The 20,775-nt window shown below is 35.4% G+C and overlaps 1 protein-coding gene across 3 annotated transcripts in view; it reads right to left on the reverse strand.

The window, feature by feature from the left end:
- Positions 1-583: 583 nt before the first annotated feature.
- The window catches only part of AFF4 (ALF transcription elongation factor 4), a 75,394-nt gene continuing 55,202 nt past the window's right edge, over positions 584-20,775 (reverse strand). For all 3 annotated transcript variants that reach the window (XM_074360661.1, XM_074360660.1, XM_010971608.3), the window contains 10 exons: positions 20,455-20,543; positions 19,357-19,597; positions 15,729-15,823; positions 15,081-15,144; positions 14,825-14,961; positions 14,471-14,542; positions 11,400-11,493; positions 10,578-10,621; positions 8,896-9,116; positions 584-6,396 (listed from right to left, as the gene is read on the reverse strand). In XM_074360661.1, the coding sequence (XP_074216762.1) occupies positions 6,269-6,396; positions 8,896-9,116; positions 10,578-10,621; positions 11,400-11,493; positions 14,471-14,542; positions 14,825-14,961; positions 15,081-15,144; positions 15,729-15,823; positions 19,357-19,597; positions 20,455-20,543 (1,185 nt within the window). In that variant the 3' untranslated portion in view covers positions 584-6,268. The remainder of the gene's footprint in view (positions 6,397-8,895; positions 9,117-10,577; positions 10,622-11,399; positions 11,494-14,470; positions 14,543-14,824; positions 14,962-15,080; positions 15,145-15,728; positions 15,824-19,356; positions 19,598-20,454; positions 20,544-20,775) is intronic.

Here is a 20,775-nt window from a genome sequence, read left to right on the forward strand (position 1 = left end):
GAATTCACACTTTTGAAGGGAAGGATTCATTTTGTATACTATGGAAAAAACAGTACTGCCTAACAATAACAATGTGTTAACTTCTCAATCAGGAAAGTGCAGTGGGAATTAATTTTTTTAAAGAAACACACCACTAGGCTAAAGGCAAAAGTTTAGTACACCTAGTGACTAACCTCAGCAAGTTCACCAGCTATGGCCCTGGCTCCTAGCCCTTCACTCCATGTTAAGAACTTGAGTGAGGTGTCAGAGATAGGCAACGCTGGCACTCAGGACCTGACGATGTGCCCAAGTTCGCCCAGGAACAGAGGCAGAACTGGAAGAAAAACCTAGTTTAATGAAACAATAAAAGCCCAAGGCACCAAGAATAACAAAAAGGATGTGTTTGAGATTTCTGTTGAAGCAGGGTGAATTTTCATCTATGCAGAAGGATCCATGGCCAGCCAGGTCAGAGTTTCTGTAATCAGAAAATAAGACCTGGACTGATGGGACCAGACTTTTAAAGAAGAGTAGCTTTGGACCCTAAAATACAAAACAGAAATTACACAAAAGGGGCGAAGTAAGAGTTGAAGAAGTGTAGAGAGCACAGTGTTTATAAACTTTAATACAGAAAATCTATTTGATATTTATTAAACTTAGTTTCTCCAGCTATGGTTTGGCATTATACAAAGCATCTTAATGACACAGTAGAGTTAAAAAGATCTTTACAAATTGAAATGTGATACCCTTGTCTCCAAATATTTTAATTGCCATAAATTTGTTTAAAAATACACATTAAACGCATGTTTGACACTCTAAACTTTCTATAATCTCAATACCACAAAATACATATAATATACTATACAGATGTGGAAAAATCTAGTTAGTATATAATACTTTGCTCACCATTAACAGCTTTTAGTATGTGAAATGCACGTACTGACTTAGAAATCCTAGCTTTTGAGCCCCAAAAGTACCTCTGAAATTTTAAAGTATTCCAACAAATAAAAATCACAGTATATAATTGAAATTTTGGTTGAAAATGTCAGATGCCGAAATATTCTGGATAAAAGAAATGTCAAACAAAGATGTGGATCATGTACAAAACAAAGGCGTCCTATCAGACGCTAGCAGTACCTTTCTGTAGAATCAACAAGGCTTTGAATTTATCAGCGGCATTACCTCCCCTCCAGAATCCCCCCCCAAATATCAAACCGTTATTCACCAAATAATTTTAATTTCAAATAAGATAAAAGGATTTTCAATAAATATATAAGCATCTCTATCCTCCATATACAAAATTTCTTAAAATCATTCAGAACGGAGGCTAGATAGAAATTTTCTTAACTGTGCTTACCAACCCCACATCTGGTCCTCAGAGGTGCCTTTTCAGGCACTACCCACTGGGCCAGCTCTTGTTGGTGAGCCTTGCCCTTCCCCACCCTGCCCCACGCCACGCGGACCCCAGTACTGTTGAATGCTCATCTCAGTGTTTTGCCAGGTGTGTGCATAAAGTTGTAAAATGGGGACACTTCTTGAATAACAACAACAAACCCAACTGTATGGATAATCATGGCATTGATCTGAAAGGCAGCATTTCCAAATAGGTATTTTCCAGAGAGGAACATAGCAGGTGGAAAGTTCCAATAGTTAAAAGCTAAAAAGAAACCCCATGTGGAAGCAGTAAGAAGTCAAAACTGAATATTATTAGAATTTCTGGGTGGGAGCTTTTTTCCATGCGCATTTAGAGAGCTTTTTTGTCTGTCTCTTTTTAAGAATGGCAATTTATGCTTAGCTGAGCAATGGCGGCAAGGAGAGATCAAAGCTGACATTCCTGAAAGTCAACTTCATTTTATGATGATTACTTAGGCTGCTATTTTAGGTTGCTTAAAGATCTTGGAGACTTGGTTTAGACTCTAATGCCTTATTCTGTGATCATAAAGAAGATGTTTAGATATTCTTTCCATTCGTTTTTCTGGTGACAGTAAATTCTTTTTAATTAACTATAGGGTTCACGTGAATAGAATCAGCACCTATTTTACCAACTATTAATAACTCACTTCCTGTCATTTGCCAGCTTGGTTCTGGGATCTAAGGGTCTAAACTGAAATTTCTCCCATTAGTGAATATGTGAAAGATATGCTCAGAAATATGACCAATTTGGCCTCTTGTCACTACATATTCCAAGTCATTCAATACTTTTCTATTTATTTTAATGAATAGCAACCTTAGATTTGCAATATTATTATTGGAAAAAAGTCTGCCTCTCCAACACATAGATACATGAAATTGAAATATGTGTTCCACATAATTAGGGAATATGAGTTATAGGAATCTATATGGATTTGAAATGTTTTGCTTCAATTTATTTAGGATTAAAAAAAAATCATCACAATCTGCCTAGAACATCATTCCCAGTAGGTGTTCCTGGGACTCAGAGGCAATCTTCTATAATGCAAAATATATAATGAGGCCATTTTGTTCAATTAGCAACTGGAAAATTAAAATCCTTCCCACCCTGTAAGAGCCCTATTATAATACAGAAGGGCTCAAATGTATTTTAAAAGTTAATTTACTACAAATCATAGTAATTAAGCTTTAACAATCTAAAAGGAATACACATTGCACCCTTGAACATTAATATTCAAGGTGTCAACAAGAAAGTGTCTTAGATCAATTTAATAAATAATGTGGAAATAGTTGCACTAAGCTAAAATACTAAACACACACATTTTGGACAAACTAATTTCATGTTTTCATACATACATACATACATATATATAAAGTGTGTATGTGTACATAATTTTAAAATCCAAAGTTGCATACCCTCACACTTAGAAGAACGCACAGCATACGACTCTCCTCTACACAACTAGGTATCACCGACTGGAGCTTTGTGGGCTGCCCTGAAACTCCACAGAGTGCTGCTGGCCTCCAGAGCCAGAACTTTCATTTAGAACAGGTGCATTTTGTAGGCTCTTGCTTCACAATGCAAGTTCATTCGATAAAGGTAATTTCTCAAAGTTTCTATCTTTAAATACAAAATGATACTGTCTGAACTAGCTGATTAAACCTTTCTTTAATGAAAAGAAACAAACAACAATTAAAAAACAACAACAACAGTGAATCTAATAAAGCCACAAGTGTGTCATTCAAAGTGCAGCCCTGGTGCCTGTGGATCCATCAGTGTGAGAGCTCCCCTAGAGCACAGGCATGTGTGGGCACGTGCACACCTTACTCTAGATAGCTTTTACACTGGAGAATTAAATCAGTGATGGTTAATTAACCTTCTCTATTCTTCAGCAACTACGGCTGTAAATTTATCTGAAGTACTCACTGCTTATAAAGTCAGTTCTTGGCTACTTGCCCAGAAAAAGCTAGCACTGAAGCAAGAAATGGGGTGAATGCTTCCCAGCCAGACTGGATCTGGCATGGGCTGTGGAATTCTGAATCACCCAGAGGGAAGTGCTCCTCACAGCTGGGCAAGACTATACCATGTGACAACTTCATCCGCCAAAATCTGTTCGTTGGTTGCCTGTAAAGAGTCCAGTGGTGTAGGCTGCTGCCTCCTGGCATAAAGTGTGGTCTTAGAGCAGTCAACAGAGCAGTGTTTAAAACAGTTGCTATTTTTATAATTAACTATATATTAAGTACAAGTCTCAGACTAAGTACATTTTTAGCCATTTGTGAAATTCAGTTTTTAATGGTTAGAGAACACTGAAGACACCTACTGAGGAAGGAGGAATGGTCACCCGTAAAGGAGTCCAAAGTATGTGCCGAAGTAGATGAAGACACACAGACAGAACTTTGAGGAGATGGACACAGAGGAGAGGGAGTGGTGTTTCCACAGACTGTTACACTGAAAATTCAATTATTTAGAACAGGATTTTGATCCACTGCCCACTACTACCTGGTGGGAAGAACCCTCCACAATAAAAAGCTTGAAAAATTCATTTTCCAAGAATTAACACAGTTTGAGAGAGAGAGTGTTTTAGAGCAGCACCATAAAACATTGCAGGAAATTCTGCTTTAACAAATTATCAGTGTGATCCGGGAAATGCTCCTGTTGCCTTTCGGGTCAGACAAGAGACTAGAACACACTAGAACTTAGAAGTGCTTCACTGGCTGCTCTTGCTTAAAGTCTAAAAGCTCAGAGGATATTTTTTCCATTTCTAAGATATCACTGAAAATTACAGAATCAGAGTCAGACAAATCAGAGAAGGACAAGACATACATTTACTTGATTAACTGTGGCAAGTTTCTTACTGAGTACCTACCATGATCACTGAGAAGCTGTCCTCTTAAGGAAAACTGTTCCAAAAACACACAAGGATTAAGTAACAAATATAACACAGGCAATTTCTCCAAGAGAAAAATCAACATAATTTGGAGATTTCAATCCTCAGTGATAATACATAAAAACAACGAGGTACAAAGCCATTAAGAAGCTCTGTATGAGGCCACAGGACAAGGAAAGTTCACGAGCTTCAGGATGTGTAAAAGAGACTCAGACACAGAGGATTCACTACACCACTGGGCTTGGAGATTTTCTATCCCTTCTTTCCCATTTCAAGCCTTAGCAATCTTCTATAAATAGCAGGGCAATCCTTTTCTCCGATTGGATGGATTCAGTTTTGCAACTGGGAGAAGGACAAACTGTTATTTGAAGCAGCATTACCCAATAGGTTAAACTAAGTCATGTACCAAAGCGTTAGCTTTTCTGAAAGAATTTTTATATGACCCTAAGGACGACCGAAAAGGGAAGAGAATTTAACATTATTACCGCAGAAGACCAACCATATGCACGATCTGGTCCTGGTGTAAAACTTCATCTGTAAACAATCCAGAATCTTCACTTAAAGGTTAAGATTTAAGGCACACCAGACATAAAAGGGGCACTACAAACAACAGACAGAAGGTACATTTCTCACCTTTGACTCCTATATGCACCTTACAGGGAAAGGTGCTTTGATATACAACTCTTACAGAGCTGGCTTCTTAAGCTCTACCCCTGCTCTCCCCACTTCCCAAGAGAGCTCACACTGAACTAAATTAGCTACTTTTCTAGTGTGAAATTTCTGATCCCATCAGAAATATAGATCATTGATAAGAGTCTTCATAATACAAAGGGAGTAAACATAAGATAAGTTTAAGAGGAGAAATTCATCATCTCTACATCAGGCAACAGAACTCTAAATTGTACAGCAAAAGCACACACACCACAGTTCCAGACCATTCCTACATCAGCCATGCATGCTCCTATCAGAGCATCACAATCTAGTGTGAGAAAAAAATTTAAATTAGAATGCTGAAGAGAGATTTTACCCTACAAACATCACCAATGAAAGAGAGATAGGCAGCAACCTCAGGAGTTGGATCATCCTTTGTTCAACAGTAACATACTCTGTCTTAAGTGTCAAATTATTAGTAACAAAAAAGAACACATGGTTTTAATAAAATCCATAAGGTTCGAGATTGTCCTCTTATGAAGCCCTTCATACGATAAGCTTCTCTGAGAAAGTCTGCCTGCCTTCTCCTGTAATGCATTAAATGCAGGTTACAGTCACCTTGTGATTGCTATAGTGTTATTAACACATGTTCACAGTTCTTGAAATAATGCATACCAAATTAGACACATTTCATTTTACATCCACGTAGAATGCTATCTTCTCATATTTAAGTGATTTTTCATGTGTAGAGTATCCTTAATACTAAGTATAAATTCTGCAGTAATAAAATTGTAGTTAAGATTTGAAGTAATATCAGGTAGTAGGTAAAAAAGAACATTTCCATATTTTAGATGAACCAAGTCTTACTCTTAGAAGAGCTACCACAAAAAGACACTATTATTAGGTAACAAAGTTCCCAAAGTATATAAATAAAAATGCCTATACTAAATTTACACTAAATATTCAACAGAGTAAATTTATAGGCAGAAATAACTAAGTTTTAAACTAGCTCCGACCCTGGAACTTAAAAAAATTAAAATAAATAGAATTTCAATTGATTAGTTATGAATTGCAATCGAAATTTCAATCTTATGACAGATCACTGAAACCATCTTATCAACGTGCCGCAGATTTAAAAGCATTTAGATCATTTTTCATATTGGGAATACTGAAGGGGTCAAATGACATGATGGCTTTGGGTTATAAAAAACAACACATGAACCAGGGAGGAGAAAACCATTCCTCATTCTTAGTGTCGACTAGGTGGTGTGTTATGGCAGTTTTCCTTCGTGACGTGACACAGTGTTGTGGAGAAAATCAGAGGCAACAAGAATGTGTTCAGTTCAAGATACCAACTTGGCATCCTGGCGAAGCCAGTGCAGTCCCTGCCGGGTGTAACGAACCAGGTCTGTCATGATGCTTGCGTTAAAGATGAGAGGGCCCATTACTTTATCCAGTTCCGCAAAGAATTCTAGAAAACCAAAAACATTCATTAAACGATGCACACTCTTGAATTGCTGCTTTAAAAATTTTAGACTGTAAAATATTATTCATATGAAGTAAAAAACACCCCCTTCTGCACTAAAATGATAACTGTCCATATTTTAGAACAAACCACCCCACAGTCTCTCAAGGGCTATTTTTTTCCCTAAGTTACGAAACATTTTAAAGAGACTGTATGGTCAGGAATTAAGAGTTATACATATAAGCAGAATTCCACTAATGGAAATTGCTAGTATGCTGAAAACATTATTGAAATGGAGATCTACTGCTACAATGTACTATAATTCAAGGCATTCTCCCTGTACTGTTTTTGTATAAGAAATAAGTGGTACAAAAAAGGGTATTCTCTGCATGTTTCCCATAAGAGCCCTGTGAGGTTAGACGGTTGCAACAGCCTGTATCCAACCTTTCTGCTGTAATCATATGCCACGCAACAATGATAAACTAAATCTCATGTTTTAAACAGTAGTTTAAAAATGTAAGGGACAGAAGTAAAAGGATTTTTCCTATGTGAACAAATACAGACTGCTATGTATGTAAGGCAGAGTGTAGAGAGAGGAAGGGAAGAAAGTATCCTAACATTTGATCCCAATGTAATTTTCAGAGAAGACAGAGGGGTGAAGGATTCAGTAAGGAGAGTTTTTACATGCGTAGAGATGATTAAGGCCTCAGTATACTCAAGCAAGGCAAGAAGCAATCAAACAGTTGAGGAGAAAAGGGCCTTCTTTATAGAATTCCAGCTAATATATGCAGAAGGAATATGAGAATAAAAAAATTCCTGATGAATTTTCTTTTTGCTAATGGAATTGGAATAGATGTAGAAAGTGATCATCGAGGGATGCTAGAATCGTTAAGTTAAATAGGGACTTTTACATCAAACGGAGTCAGGCCAACACCACCTGAATGAATAGTCAAAGCAACACTAAAAAAGGGATAACCATTACAAGCCTCGTAATACGATGTAACAGGAAATACAGAGTACCACCTATGAAAAGTTCTTATCTAAAATAATGAACTTCAATCTAATCAAGTCTCAAGATACAACTATCAGTATGAAGGAAATAAGGGGGACATAAGAGCAAGCTAAATGATACCATGAGGAAGTAATCAGTCAAATCCAGAATATGAAACATTCTATGGCCCAGTTTCTCCTTGACATCAGTGGCATGGTAAAATAAAAAGAAAAGAAAAGAAAAGAGAAAGGAAAGGAAAGGAAAAGAAGGTGAAGGAGGGGAAATTATTTATTTAAGAGACTGATCAATGAATGTTTGGATCCTGTTGGAAACAAATTCAATTGTTAAAAAAAAATGCACATTTGAGACAACAGGGAGGGCAAGAAAGAAGGAAGGAAGGGAGGAAAGGAGGAAGGGAGAGAGGGAGAGAGGGAGGGAGGGAGGGAGGGAGGAAGGAAGGAAGGAAGGAAGGAAGGAAGGAAGGAAAAAGGAAAGGAAAGGAAAGGAAAGGAAAGGAAAGGAAAGGAAAGGAAAGGAAAGGAAAGGAAAGGAAAAAAGAAAGGAAAGGAAAAATAATCCTAGAAAACTGGCATAAGGGAGAATTACGTAGGGGTGACTTAAGAATTTCAGCTTTGTAACCTTTCCTAAGTAGTACTGACAATATTTAAAACTTTAGGAACAAATTAGGTTTTTAGAAATACAAGTTTATGTTATATGTTGGGGTTCCCTTTCTACCTTCCTCCCACCATTACCCCTCTTTATGTATTGGAATCTATCATATTCACGGGATTACCTGTTCATACTATGAGTATTGAAATATACTCTGTAACAAAAGGACAGTTGATGGATTGGCTGCTTTAAGTGTTTCTCTACAAAGAAGCTGCCTGAATAAATGGTACATGTAAGTTTTTATTACAGATATTATTAAAATAAGATGGTGTTTATACAGTACATTTCCTAAGGTCTTTAAATACTTTAAAATTCTCAGTGTTCTTAGTTTGGGAGATAAACTTGAGGTTCACAGCCTTAATGAACTAATATTAAAGAATGCTAAAAATTTATTCATTCTGTAGTCTCTTTTATCACATAAGTTTCTTCTAATGCATGTAAAAATCCAGTATGAACATGCTTTCTTATATACTAAAATCTCATAGATACCAGATGTCTGGATGTTATCCTATGCCAATGGCCAAATTACTGTTAACCATCCCAGAGCAGAATATACATTTTATTACTTTTATAGTATGAGCTGCACTGAATGTGCCTGGACAAAGGCATTCTTGTCTTAGACCACAGACTATTTTTTGTTTAGTTTGTGTTACCACTATAGTGCAAGGTATTTTTTGACCAGATCCAGTACATTTATATGAATACTAAGCAATGAAGATTAGCAAACTAGTTATTATTAACTCTAGATTAGATAATAAACTAAATGCACACCAGACACTTAATTAGATCATAAAAGCTCCTTTTAATAATTTCACCCTTCAGAGTTTCTCCAGAGACCTCCCTACCTCTTTGCTCTTTGGAAAGCTGTTCGGCTTGGTCCCAAATTTCGGTGGCATAGAGGAAGTTGGATGTAACCTGAACATAGGTGGCTGCCATGTGGTGGATCCTCTGTGGAATGGTCACTGAAGAACCACTTGCTGAAGCACTACTGGCCCCAGAAGAATAATTTCCTGAATTGCCTGGCGACAGCTTTGGAGAAACAGGGGAAGGCATCCCAACAGCTTTGCTACACACAGAGAAACAGGAAGTTTATTCACATGGATATGGTGAGAGTGATGAAATCAATGTCCTACTGGCTCTTCCTACAGGAAGGCTTTTAAAATTTAAAGATTCTTTTTTTTTTTTAAACTTTTATTGAATAATAGTCATTTTACAATGTTGTGTCAAATTCTAGTGTAGAGCGCAATTTTTCAGTTATATACGAACATATATATATTCAGTCACATTTTTTTTTCTGCTATGAGCTACAACAAGATCTTGTTTATATTTCTCTGCGCTATACAGTATAATCTTGTTTATCTATTCTGCATTTTAAAACCCCAGTCTGTCCCTTTCCACCCCCCGCCCCCCTAAAGATTCTTTTAAACTAGAAAGGTTTCCAGAGAAAGACAATTTCTTTTAAACAAATATTTAGCTCACTGAAAACCACTGTGAGTTATCATCTTATCTAGACTGTTTCAACAAATGGCAACAGAACAAGAGATAAGAAAGAACTGAAAAAGTCATACACCTTGCTGGTGGTAGCAGCAGTTCAAAGACTCAGATGCTTGATCACCTCACTCCCAGCTCAACACACACTCTATTTCTATATTGGGTGTATATATAACAATTTCAAATTGTTTTATAGAAAACTGAGTGGATTAACAATTGAACAACAACAACAACAACAAAACTGTGGTAGTAGATAGAAACATCTTACTTCTGGTACTCTCCTCACTGAACCAAGTTACTCAGACCTGACAAAGAGGTACAGCTTTCTCAATCAACTGCAATCACCTCAAGCTTCCTGTCAATTATTTCTTAGGAAACATATGATGAAATCTGGCAGATTCATTTCAGCAGTACTGAAATTTGTGAAAATGCCCAAGATCATAAAAAAAGGAAAATCAAATAAAAATTAGGAGGAAAAAAACTATTTGGTAAGAATATTTTTATCTGCACTTTTAGTACTGGGTGGTTAAGAAAATACATAAGGGCAAAGGCAGAATGTCAATTAACATAAATAAAATAACTGAAAAAATAAACTTACAAAAAAAAGATTTCATGGTGTTCTTCCTCCTTTTGGGGGATGAGGGAATGGGAGTGATGTGAGGATGGAAGAGAAATTACAATAATGGCACTGTTATTAAATTCTGGCAGTGTCATGACACAAGTAAAGATAAGCACACTGTGATAAAAACCCAACTAGCTACGGATGTTAAACTGTGGGAAGGGCTGAGGTGCTGTAAAAAAACTCAGACTTCTGCTGGTGAAATGTCCCTTCCCTAATCTGTCTAAGATCATGTTCACCAACATATTTTCAATTAAAAAAAAAAGACAACTTTAAAAAATATTTTATTAGAGATGGTCTTAATTTTTTAAAAAGTTGTCATCTTTCCATTTTTGGAAAATGATCAAACCCATTTCACTTTTACATAAAAATAAATTAACTTGTTACATAATATTTTATAGAATAAAGTTTACCTACCTTCCCAAGCCTGGTGATGGTGCTTGAGAATTATTATAAGAATTCTGTGGAGAAAAGAGAATGTACTTAATTAAAAAAACCCAAAAAACAGAAACACACACCACTTATGGGGTACTAAATATATCCAAAAGCACTGGGTCAGTACTGATCTTCAACTTTATTTAGGTGAGAGCTGGCGTGTTCTGGAAGACTGAAAGGAAGAGACAGAGAATGAGTAACAGTCAGATGGATAAAGAGGAGGGGAGAGGGCAGAGAGAAGTAAGTCCCACTGTGTACAAAGGCTGCAGAACAGGGAATGTATGTGACCCTACACTTTTCCTGGAGCAGAGGTTTAGACAAGGAACAAGACAGAGAGACCACGAGGGCCTTGCAGGTCAGGGTCAGACGCTTGGACTTGACTTTGCAGGCAATGGTAAGCTACTAAAGGGGTTCAAAGTCACAACCAGGACAGAATTTTAGGAAAACTTATTTTGTGGTCTCATGAGAAAACATAGGAAGACATTTTAGGAGACTAAGAGAACAGTCTAAGGAAGTAAAGTGAAAACAAGAGACCATTAAAAAGTATAAATTAGGTTTTATGATAAAAATAGGCTACATCTACTGAAATGTCAAGAGCTACTACTGCACATGGCTGCATAGGTTCTACGATCAGATATGAGTGCATGTTAAAACTTTCCAAGAAGCCTCAAACTATTTGAAAGTTCCCAAATAGTAATTCCTCCCCTGCTGTGGCAGGTAAAACATGAGGGCACTTTAGCGGTGGGGATAGATTTTACAAATTTTGTCTCCCAGGGAATGGACACTCCTCTTTTGCACACTTACCTTCAGGTGCTCTGTCAGTGACTTTGAATACTTCAGAGCAGTTTCTTTCTTCAGTTTGAATAGCCTCAGGTACAGCAAAGACTGGCATCGCAGGCTAGCCAATTAAAAAGGGCAGCTTATTTACCAGGACAGCAGACTCTGGCCACATCTGCATAGACAACCTTTGCATTGTGCAAGAGTACAGGGCTGGTTCATGTGAGCAGACTGTGACATAAGGTCAACAACACTAACCCTTAAGCAGAATTGAAAGGTCTTATTATGCTCTTATTATGGTACACAACTTAGGGAGGGGAGAGAAGGGGAAGAGACCTAGGACTAGCCTCCTTTTTGCTGACATTCAAAAATCAGAACCACACCATAGGACACCAACATGTCATTATAACATATACATTAAAACCTCACTGAGGGGCAGAATCTTTAGATCAAACTATAAATAATCTAAAACAACAAAACCAGCTCAACAATGAATATTACAACTCTGGTGTAACATACAGACACCCAACATGGCTTACAAAGGCGCTGCATGATCATCACTGCCTACCTCTCCAGTTACTTTTACTTATTCCTCTCTGGTCTTTTAGTTCCTTGATAGAAAAGCTTCCAGTTTCTTTTCACTATCCAGCCCTTGTACATGTTCCCTCTACCTAAAGACTAGGTCTCCCTACACTCTACTCATACAGTTACATAAACTTGTCCTTCAAAGTACTTAACTCATATACTTGTATGGTTATTTGATTAAATTATGGCTCCTCACACTAAACACTAGACTCCATGACAAATAGAACTGTGTCAGTTTTATCCACAGCTGCATTCCCAGCTGTTAAACACAGTGCCAGGTAAAGTAAAAACCTATAACAAATGAACTGATAATTTAAAAAAAAAAAAAAGAACTGATAATATCTCTCTGGGGCAAGCAAACAACCCATATTCTTTATTCTGAACAAGATAAATGTTTGCTCCCTAAAGTAAGGTATATGGATATGTAATGGAAAGAAATGATACCAAAAGAAGAGACTAGGAAAGTGACCACTTAAGACAATTAAGAGTTCTAGTATCAGTCTCACTCTACACAAAGCTTTTGTCACAAAGACAATGGATCAGAGATACAACTTAAAATCTTTCAGTTCTTTTCTACTTTACCCATCAAGAATAGATTTATGCTGTAACTGGACAACTATAGGACACTGATAAAAGAAACCAAAGATGACACAAACAGCTGAAAAGATATACTGTGTACTTGGGTTAAAGAATCAATATTGTTAAAATGACCATACTATGCAAGGCAATCTACAGATCCAATGCAATTCCTATCAAAACACCAATGGCATTTTTCACAGAACTATGGGGAATATAGCCAATACTTTGTAATAACTATAAATGAAAAGTAACCTTTAAAAACAAATAAATTTAGAATTTGTAAAGAAACACATAAGACCCCAAACAGTCAAAACAATCTTGAGAAAGAAGAAAAAAGCTGGCGGAGTCATGCTCCCTGATTTTGGACTATACTACAAAGCTATAGTAATCAATATGGATCAGTAGAACAGGACTGAGAGCCCAGAAACAACACCATGCACTTACAGTCAATCGATCTACAACAAATAAGGCAACAATATACAATCGAGAAAAGACAGTCTATTCAATAAGTGGTGCTGGGAAAACTAGACAGCTATACGTAAAACAGTAAAATTAGAACATTCTCTAACGCCATACACAAAAATAAACTCAAAATTAAATACTTGACTGTAAGGCCAGATACTATAAAACCCCTAGAGGAAAACACAGGCAGAATACTCTTTGACATAAATTGCAGCAGTAATTTTTTGGATCCATCTCCCAGAGTAATGGAAGTAAAAAGCAAAAATAAAAAAAGGAGACCTAATTAGACATAAAAGCTTTTGTACAGCAAAGGAAACCATTGATAAAACAAAAAGACAACCGACTGAAAGGGGGAAAATACTTGCAAATGATACGACCAATAAGGGATATTATCCAACATATACAAACAGCTCATACAACTCAACATCAAAAAAAGGAAAAAAAAAGGGGGCAGAAGACCTGAACAGGCATTTTTCCAAAGAGAAGATGCAGATAAGCAACAGGCACATGAAAAGATGCTAAACATCACTAATCAACTGGGAAATGAAAAACAAACTACAGTGCAGTATCACCTCATACCTGTCAGAACTGCTATCATCAAAAAGAACACAGATAACAAATACTGACAAGGATGTGGAGAAAAGGGAATCCTCATACACTGTTGGTGTAGGAATGTAAATTGGTGCAGCCACTGTATAAAACAGTATGGAGGTTTCTCAAAAAAATAAAAACAAAACTACTATATGACCCAGAAATTTCACTCCTGGGTATCTATCTGGGAAACAAAACAAAACAAACACTAATTCAAAAAGATATATGCACCCCAATGTTCATAGCAGCATTACTTACAAATTGCCAAGATATGGAAGCAACCTAAGTGTCCAACAACAGATGAAAGGATAAAGAAGATGTGGTGTGTACACCCAAACACACAGACACACATACAATGGAATTCTTTTCAACCATTAAAAAAATGAAATTTTGTCATTTGTAACAACATGGATGGACTTGCAGGGTATTATGCTAAGTGAAATAAGTCAGACAGAGAAAGACAAATACTATTCATCACTTATATGTGGAATCTAAAAAAAGACAACAAACTAGTGAATATAACAAAAAAGAATCAGATTCACAGACACAGAGAACAAACTAGTGGTTATGGAGTGGGGGGTGGGGATACAGAGGTAGGGGAGAGGGAGGTACAAACCACTGGGTATAAGATAAGCTCAAAGATGTACTGTACAACATGGGGAGTATAGCCAATACTTTGTAATAACTATAAATGAAAAGTAACCTTTAAAACTGTATAAATATTTTTAATTCAAAAAATTAAATCAGAAGAAAAAAGAATAAATTTATGACTTTGTAATGGAAGGCTGATTCAAGGATAACTTTCAGAAGAACACAGCACAATTTATTAATGAAACTGCCTTGTCATCTAGCAGAGGCTAAAACACACAACACTTACTTACCAAAGTACTGTGAGTCTTTTATCTGCAGCTGTAGCATCTGGTGCCAAGTAATTCTTTAGCTTCATAGTGTATCTGTGGGTTAATATAACAACAACAACAAAAATGACACAAAATATAATACATCATCTGTCTTTGACTTCTTTAGTCTTCTAAACATTAGAATCAAAAATGAAGGCAAAAATACCCACTGAAGTATCTAGTTCTCCTTATCCAAGGACAATAAAGGACTAATGATCCTCTTTAGCTTTACTCTATATAATAATATATTATATATATATTATATATAATATAAAACTTTCCTACATGGACCAGAGAAATATTACAGCCAATGATGTGGCAAGTTTTCCCACTTACTTGATGAGCTCCACCGTCTCTGAATACATAAGGAATGGGGATTTGGATTCCTGAGCATTTTTTTCTAATGCATTCCCACATTCAATGAAAGATACCACAGCATCAAGATAGTATACAGCTTTCTCAAACCTATCAGACTGAAGAAAGGAGAATAAAGGTAATGAAAGCAGCACTGATGTCCTATGGGAGCAAACATCAAATGAAGATTAAAATTAATTTGATTAAATATATATACGTGAGGAGAATATCTACATACCAATGCATCTGCATTGTGCTTTAGCTTTTTTGCTTCTTGTAAATAATGGTCTGCTGAATAATTTCTGCAAAGTAAATTTTTATTGTAAAAAAAAAAAGGTAAATATTTTTGTAAGATAATACTAGTTCATTTTTAGTCTCTAATATCACTCAGTTTTCATGTCCTCAAGTGAAGAAAATGAGCTATTACTAAACATTCAAACCATTTTTTTCCTAACATTTACATTGGGTTAAGAGAATAAATTATTTTGGCCAACTCGGCAAATTTTCTACTTCGGAAAACAGAACTCAAACACTCTGGTGTTAAGTGCTAACTTACCCAAGTTGTTCGAAAGATTTAGAGTAAATGAAATGTGGGTAGGAAAAATAATCTCTTATCAAAATGGAGGAAAAAGGCCAACATTGCTCTTACTTATTTAAGAAAGCCTCTATTTTAAATAGTAAGGCCAGCAGCAGTAAGATTCTATGGAAGGTACATTACTCACATTCCCCATGAGAATCATGGAGCTAAGTTAAAGGAGCAATACTTGGAGTACTGGGTACCTTTCAAATTAAAACCTGAATAGATCACTGACAGAAATTAAAATGAGTTTCCTGTATACTGACTGGAATGATTTCTTGAATGCATAAAAATTCATATTTATCTCACCTGTCATCAAAGGCAAGCTTCGTTCTCCGAGGCTTAGAACCATCAGGAGTTGGTGTAGATGGAGGACAGTTAGAAGAGCTATTTGGAGCCTTTTCCTAACCAAAAAAACACATAGCTATGTTGAGAACTGTGAGATTAAAATTAAACTAAAACTATTTCTTGAGCCACTGGTTAAAAAGGAAACAAAATTTCACTGCCTTTGGTAATTAATTTCCTTGTTATAAAATTTTAAAATTTCAGAAGGTAAACGTCTTTTTCGCGGAATAAACCCGTTTTATATAACCAAAAATGTTCTTTATAATATTTGGGGTCTACTATGTGCCAGGATGGACCTAGCACTTGTTAAAACATAACAAAGACACAAACTAAATATCAATATAACAATACTACTTAAGACAAAGTTTACTGGTAATTAGTGCTCAATGAAAACAGCAATAATAATATCAAACAGTTACTATGTGCTTACTGCTTACCAGGCATGAAGTTAAGTAGGTACTTAGTATAATCATTAATTCTTCAATAACCCTATGAAATATGTAATGCTATTAGGACAGAATAAAAAGCAGTCTCAAGAAGGTTGAGTAACTTGCCCAAGTTCAAACAGCTTTTAAGTAATACTCCTGGAGTTTGGGCTTTAAATTCACATCTGACAGCTTTCAAAAGCCACTTTCTTAAACTTTATTCTGCCTCCTATCAACATAGATTATGCAAGGGCTATGAACCTGTCTTCTCAACTGCTTCCCCATCCAGCTCTATGTATAATAAAATGAATACACATTTTTCTCATAATAAAACACTGTGAATAAGTAGAATTTATCTTACGAATGCACGAATCTCAGCATTAGAAAACCCAGTAACATATAATTTTAATATTTCTGCTTAAAATCTATTTAAAAGAAATCATGCAGCATTTGTTTCTTTTCCTGTATAAGAGCTCTGCAGTTTCACCCATTACAACTTCCTTCAAGAATGAAAAGTCCTGAGATTTGAGAAAATACTAAGCTCTTTATGGTAAAGGTTACATGTTTATGAAATGGATTCCTGAATATTGCTGCAATGTAACATTACTTGGACAGCTTTCCCTCTATGTTTTATAAACAGATCTACAAGTTCCTAAGTTTAGATTTACTGAAGGAAAACTGAAGCTTCTGAAAATAAAGAAAAATTACTATGTGTGGTGACAGATGTTAAACAGACTTACTGTGGTGATCACTTTGCAATATACACATACATGCAATCATTATGTTGTATTCCTAAAACCAATATAATGTTATATATCAAGTAGATCTCAATACAAAACAAAACAAAATAAACCTTGCAAAACTTATTTCAGTAGCCAACAGGACAAACTGACAAAATATGTCAGCATACAGAAGGTTTGAAAACATGACTAATCTAACTGAATTATATAGATCCCTGCCCCCAATTTATGCAGAAAACATATTCTTTTCAAATACAGAACATTACAAAAATACACCGTATACTATACTCTTTCATAAAGCAACTTAACAAATTTCAAAAGATTGCTACATGTAGACTACTTTCCAACCCCAAAGCAATTAAAGTGGAAGTACTAACCGAAAGACAACTAGAAAATCTCTACGTTCGGAAATCAAGTAACATACTTTTAAATAACTCTTGGGACAAAGGTGAAATCACAATGAAATTAAAAAACACTTAAGCTGAGTTATAAAAATATTATATACTAAATCTCAGGGATGTAGTTAAAGCAACATTTAGAGGAAAATATGTAGTCTAACCGCTTCTATCAGAGAAAGAAAAAAGGCTTAAAATTAATTAAAAAAAATTGAAGCTAATAAACAGAATAGCAAAACAGAAAGAATAAGAAAGGAAAGTATAAAAAGTACAAATTAATGAAAGAGAAAACAAAAATAAACTAAAGAGAAACAAGAAAAAGGCTGTTTTTTGAAAAGACAACTTCAAGTGATAAACCTCTGATGAGATTGATCAAGGCAAAAAGATGGCACAGAGAACTAATATTAAGAATAAAAGGAACGTATAGCAATGCTATAGATATTAAAAACATGAATGAACAAAATTTGACAACATATTTCAAAACTTTGATAATTAGCAAAAATCTAAAAAAACAAAAAAAAATTATATGTAATTTTGGTTTTTCATTTCTAATTTTTCTTCAGTTGATATAAGAAATAGCATATTTTCTAACTAAATTACAGATTTCTCTTTAATAAACTCATATATAACTGCCTAAATTGGAAACTGCCAAGACTAACATTAACAACTTTAACAGCTGTTAAGTCCGTAAGATCTTAAAACCAAAGTGGTCTGGACCAATATATTTTATATTCTGTTGATAACAACAAAAGACCCAATAACTACACTTGATCCAAATACTTCCTGATTATCCAGTAAGTTAAACACTGGATAAAACATAAAACAAGTAAGATACAAATCCCAGCTTTCTAGAACCTAACAAACCAATAAAGAAGAGACACAAACAATGAGTTTTACCTATGGGATAACGGAAGCCAAATGAGCAGGTGAGCTGAATGAGTGCATTTAAAAAAAGAGAGCGATAAAAGGTTTAAAGAAATAAGCATACAGGCCTCAAATCCTACAGTTAAAGGATAGAAAATGGAGAAAGATCCAGAACAGGTTCCTCAAGGACATTAGGATTAACTCTTAAAACTACCACAGAAGGGGGTCCAGTTAGAGAAAAGGCCTTCTGAATATTTCAATTTGAGATGCTATTCACAATTAAAATTACTTCAATTTAAAAAATTTAATGTTTAAATGTTTAAAAAATTTAACCACATTTAGTAAGCACAACTAACTGCCTTTAACAGCCAATTTTTTCAATTTTTTTTTCCAAATACAGGTACTGGGGATTGAAGTAGCACTTCAATTCAAGTGCTGCACTCTACCACTGAGTAATAGCCACCCGCCATTTTTTTCAACTCCTAAACCTTTGCTTATTTAAGTCACAAATAATAATTCAGTGAATTGTATTCTTAAAATTTTAGGTTTTTCTTAATTTGTCAGAGAGTTTGCTCCTGATTAGAACAGTTTAGAAAGCAATGCAAATAACCTGGTAAACAAATTCAGTGTAAAATCCTAAAGTACAGCCTTCAAAAAGCTTCTCTGATCCAATTCCCCACCCACAAACATTAAGAATATTCCCCTACAAATCATGCTCAGGAGTTAACTCCAGTGCTAGTTGAGCTAAAGAATAAAGAACTTTTTTCTTCTTATGAAGCCCAATTGTTGCTCTATCACTTAATACAACTTGCTTATAAAATCTAATTCTAAAAAATCCAAAGTCAATTTAAAACCACAGACAAGAACCCAATCAGAGCAACTGGAGTTATTTATAAATTCAATCATAATCAATTGTTTTTCCATAACCAATTTTTCCAACTATGGGTTTCTATCTTAATTAATATGCATGTGGCCAGGTGACTACTGCTTTCACGGTCTCAGATCACTATGTAAGTTCATCTTCAAGATCACGACATTTTGAGAGTAAAGATGCACAGGTTTGTAAAATTCATGAGATGTTTATACAGAATTTTCAAAGCACAGTGTCTCTTTGGAGAAGTCATATGGCAAGATTAATTTTCAAAAGGTTCAGGTTCCCAATGCCTACCTTGACCTCCTTAGAGCTACTGGAAGTCTTCCCTTCAGTCCTCTTCTGCTTTGATGTGGATGAGCTGTTTTTGCTGCTGCCACTATTCTCCTTGTTGCTGTTATTACTGGACTTTAAGGAAGAAGACTGACTAATAGTCCTCTTTCGGGAGCCATGCTCTGTTTTTGTATCTTTTGAAGGAACAGGCCCAGCAGGAGAAGGCAACAAATCTTTTTCTTTTGCAGCACTCTGCTTAGATGACCTGCCAAACGAAACAAATGCCCTCATTTCTCTACACAGTCATACAGGAGTGATGGATCTTTTCCATTTCTTTTTGTCTGCCTTTAAGACAAATTTATTTTTCCCTGTTTGATTACTAGAACACATGATTTCTATAAAACAAAATAAAACTGTAAATTTCATGAGAGCAGACAACTTGTCTGTTTATTCCCCACCATGGTTATATACCCAGGTCCTAAATCTTGGCCTGCCACACCAGTATTCAGTAAGTATTGGTTGAGTAAATGAATAAAAAGATGAATAGTGAATGAAGATATTAATGCTCACAAGTCTCTTGCAAGTTATACATAAGCTTGTTGTCAAGCCTAGAAGTTATAAAGCTTTGATTCTTATCCTATACTCACCTCCTATTCCACTAAAAATACGAGGAGGAACAAGTGACTGGATCATAAATGCTTTCCAACCCAATTGATTAAAACCAAAAGCTCCTAGGGGGGTGGAGGGTGGGAAGGGACAGACTGGGATTTCAAAATTGTAGAATAGACTACACTGTATAGCACAGGGAAATATACACAAAATGTTATGATAACTCACAGAGAAAAAAATGTGACAATGAGTGTGTATATGTCCATGAATAACTGAAAAATTGTGCTGAACGCTGGAATTTGACACAACATTGTAAAATGATTATAAATCAATAAAAAATGTTAAAAAACAAAAAACAAAAAACAAAAGCTCCTACTATTTGGCATACGTTTGTATGCAGATGTACATGACACATATTTACTAAAAGAAACACTCTAAGAGCATGTTAGAAAGTACCCAACAGCAAATGACATACATAGATTAACACACATGTAACATGTTTTGGGGACGTACTCTTTGTTGCTGGATGGCTTATGGCCTGCTGAATTCTTGTCCTCTGTTTTGGGTTTCTTGCTCTCATTTGCTCGGTTATCATCTTCATTCTGGATGAAAAATAGAAAAAAGCAGCTACTATGTTTGATTTTTATTCATCTAATGTCAGTTTCCAGCACTAGTCACCATTAAACACTTTACCTCTGATAAACTTCAGAAAGAAAATAAATGTGAAGCGAAAGAATTCATTTAAACAATGTTTAAGAAATCAGGTTTTGAGTCTAAGAAGGAATCTCCTACTTTAGGTAAAAACAGCTAGAATGCGGAAACAGTCTTTTAGAT

This window comes from Camelus bactrianus, chromosome 3, assembly GCF_048773025.1.
Source record: "Camelus bactrianus isolate YW-2024 breed Bactrian camel chromosome 3, ASM4877302v1, whole genome shotgun sequence".
In the NCBI taxonomy this organism is placed as follows: Eukaryota; Metazoa; Chordata; class Mammalia; order Artiodactyla; family Camelidae; genus Camelus; species Camelus bactrianus.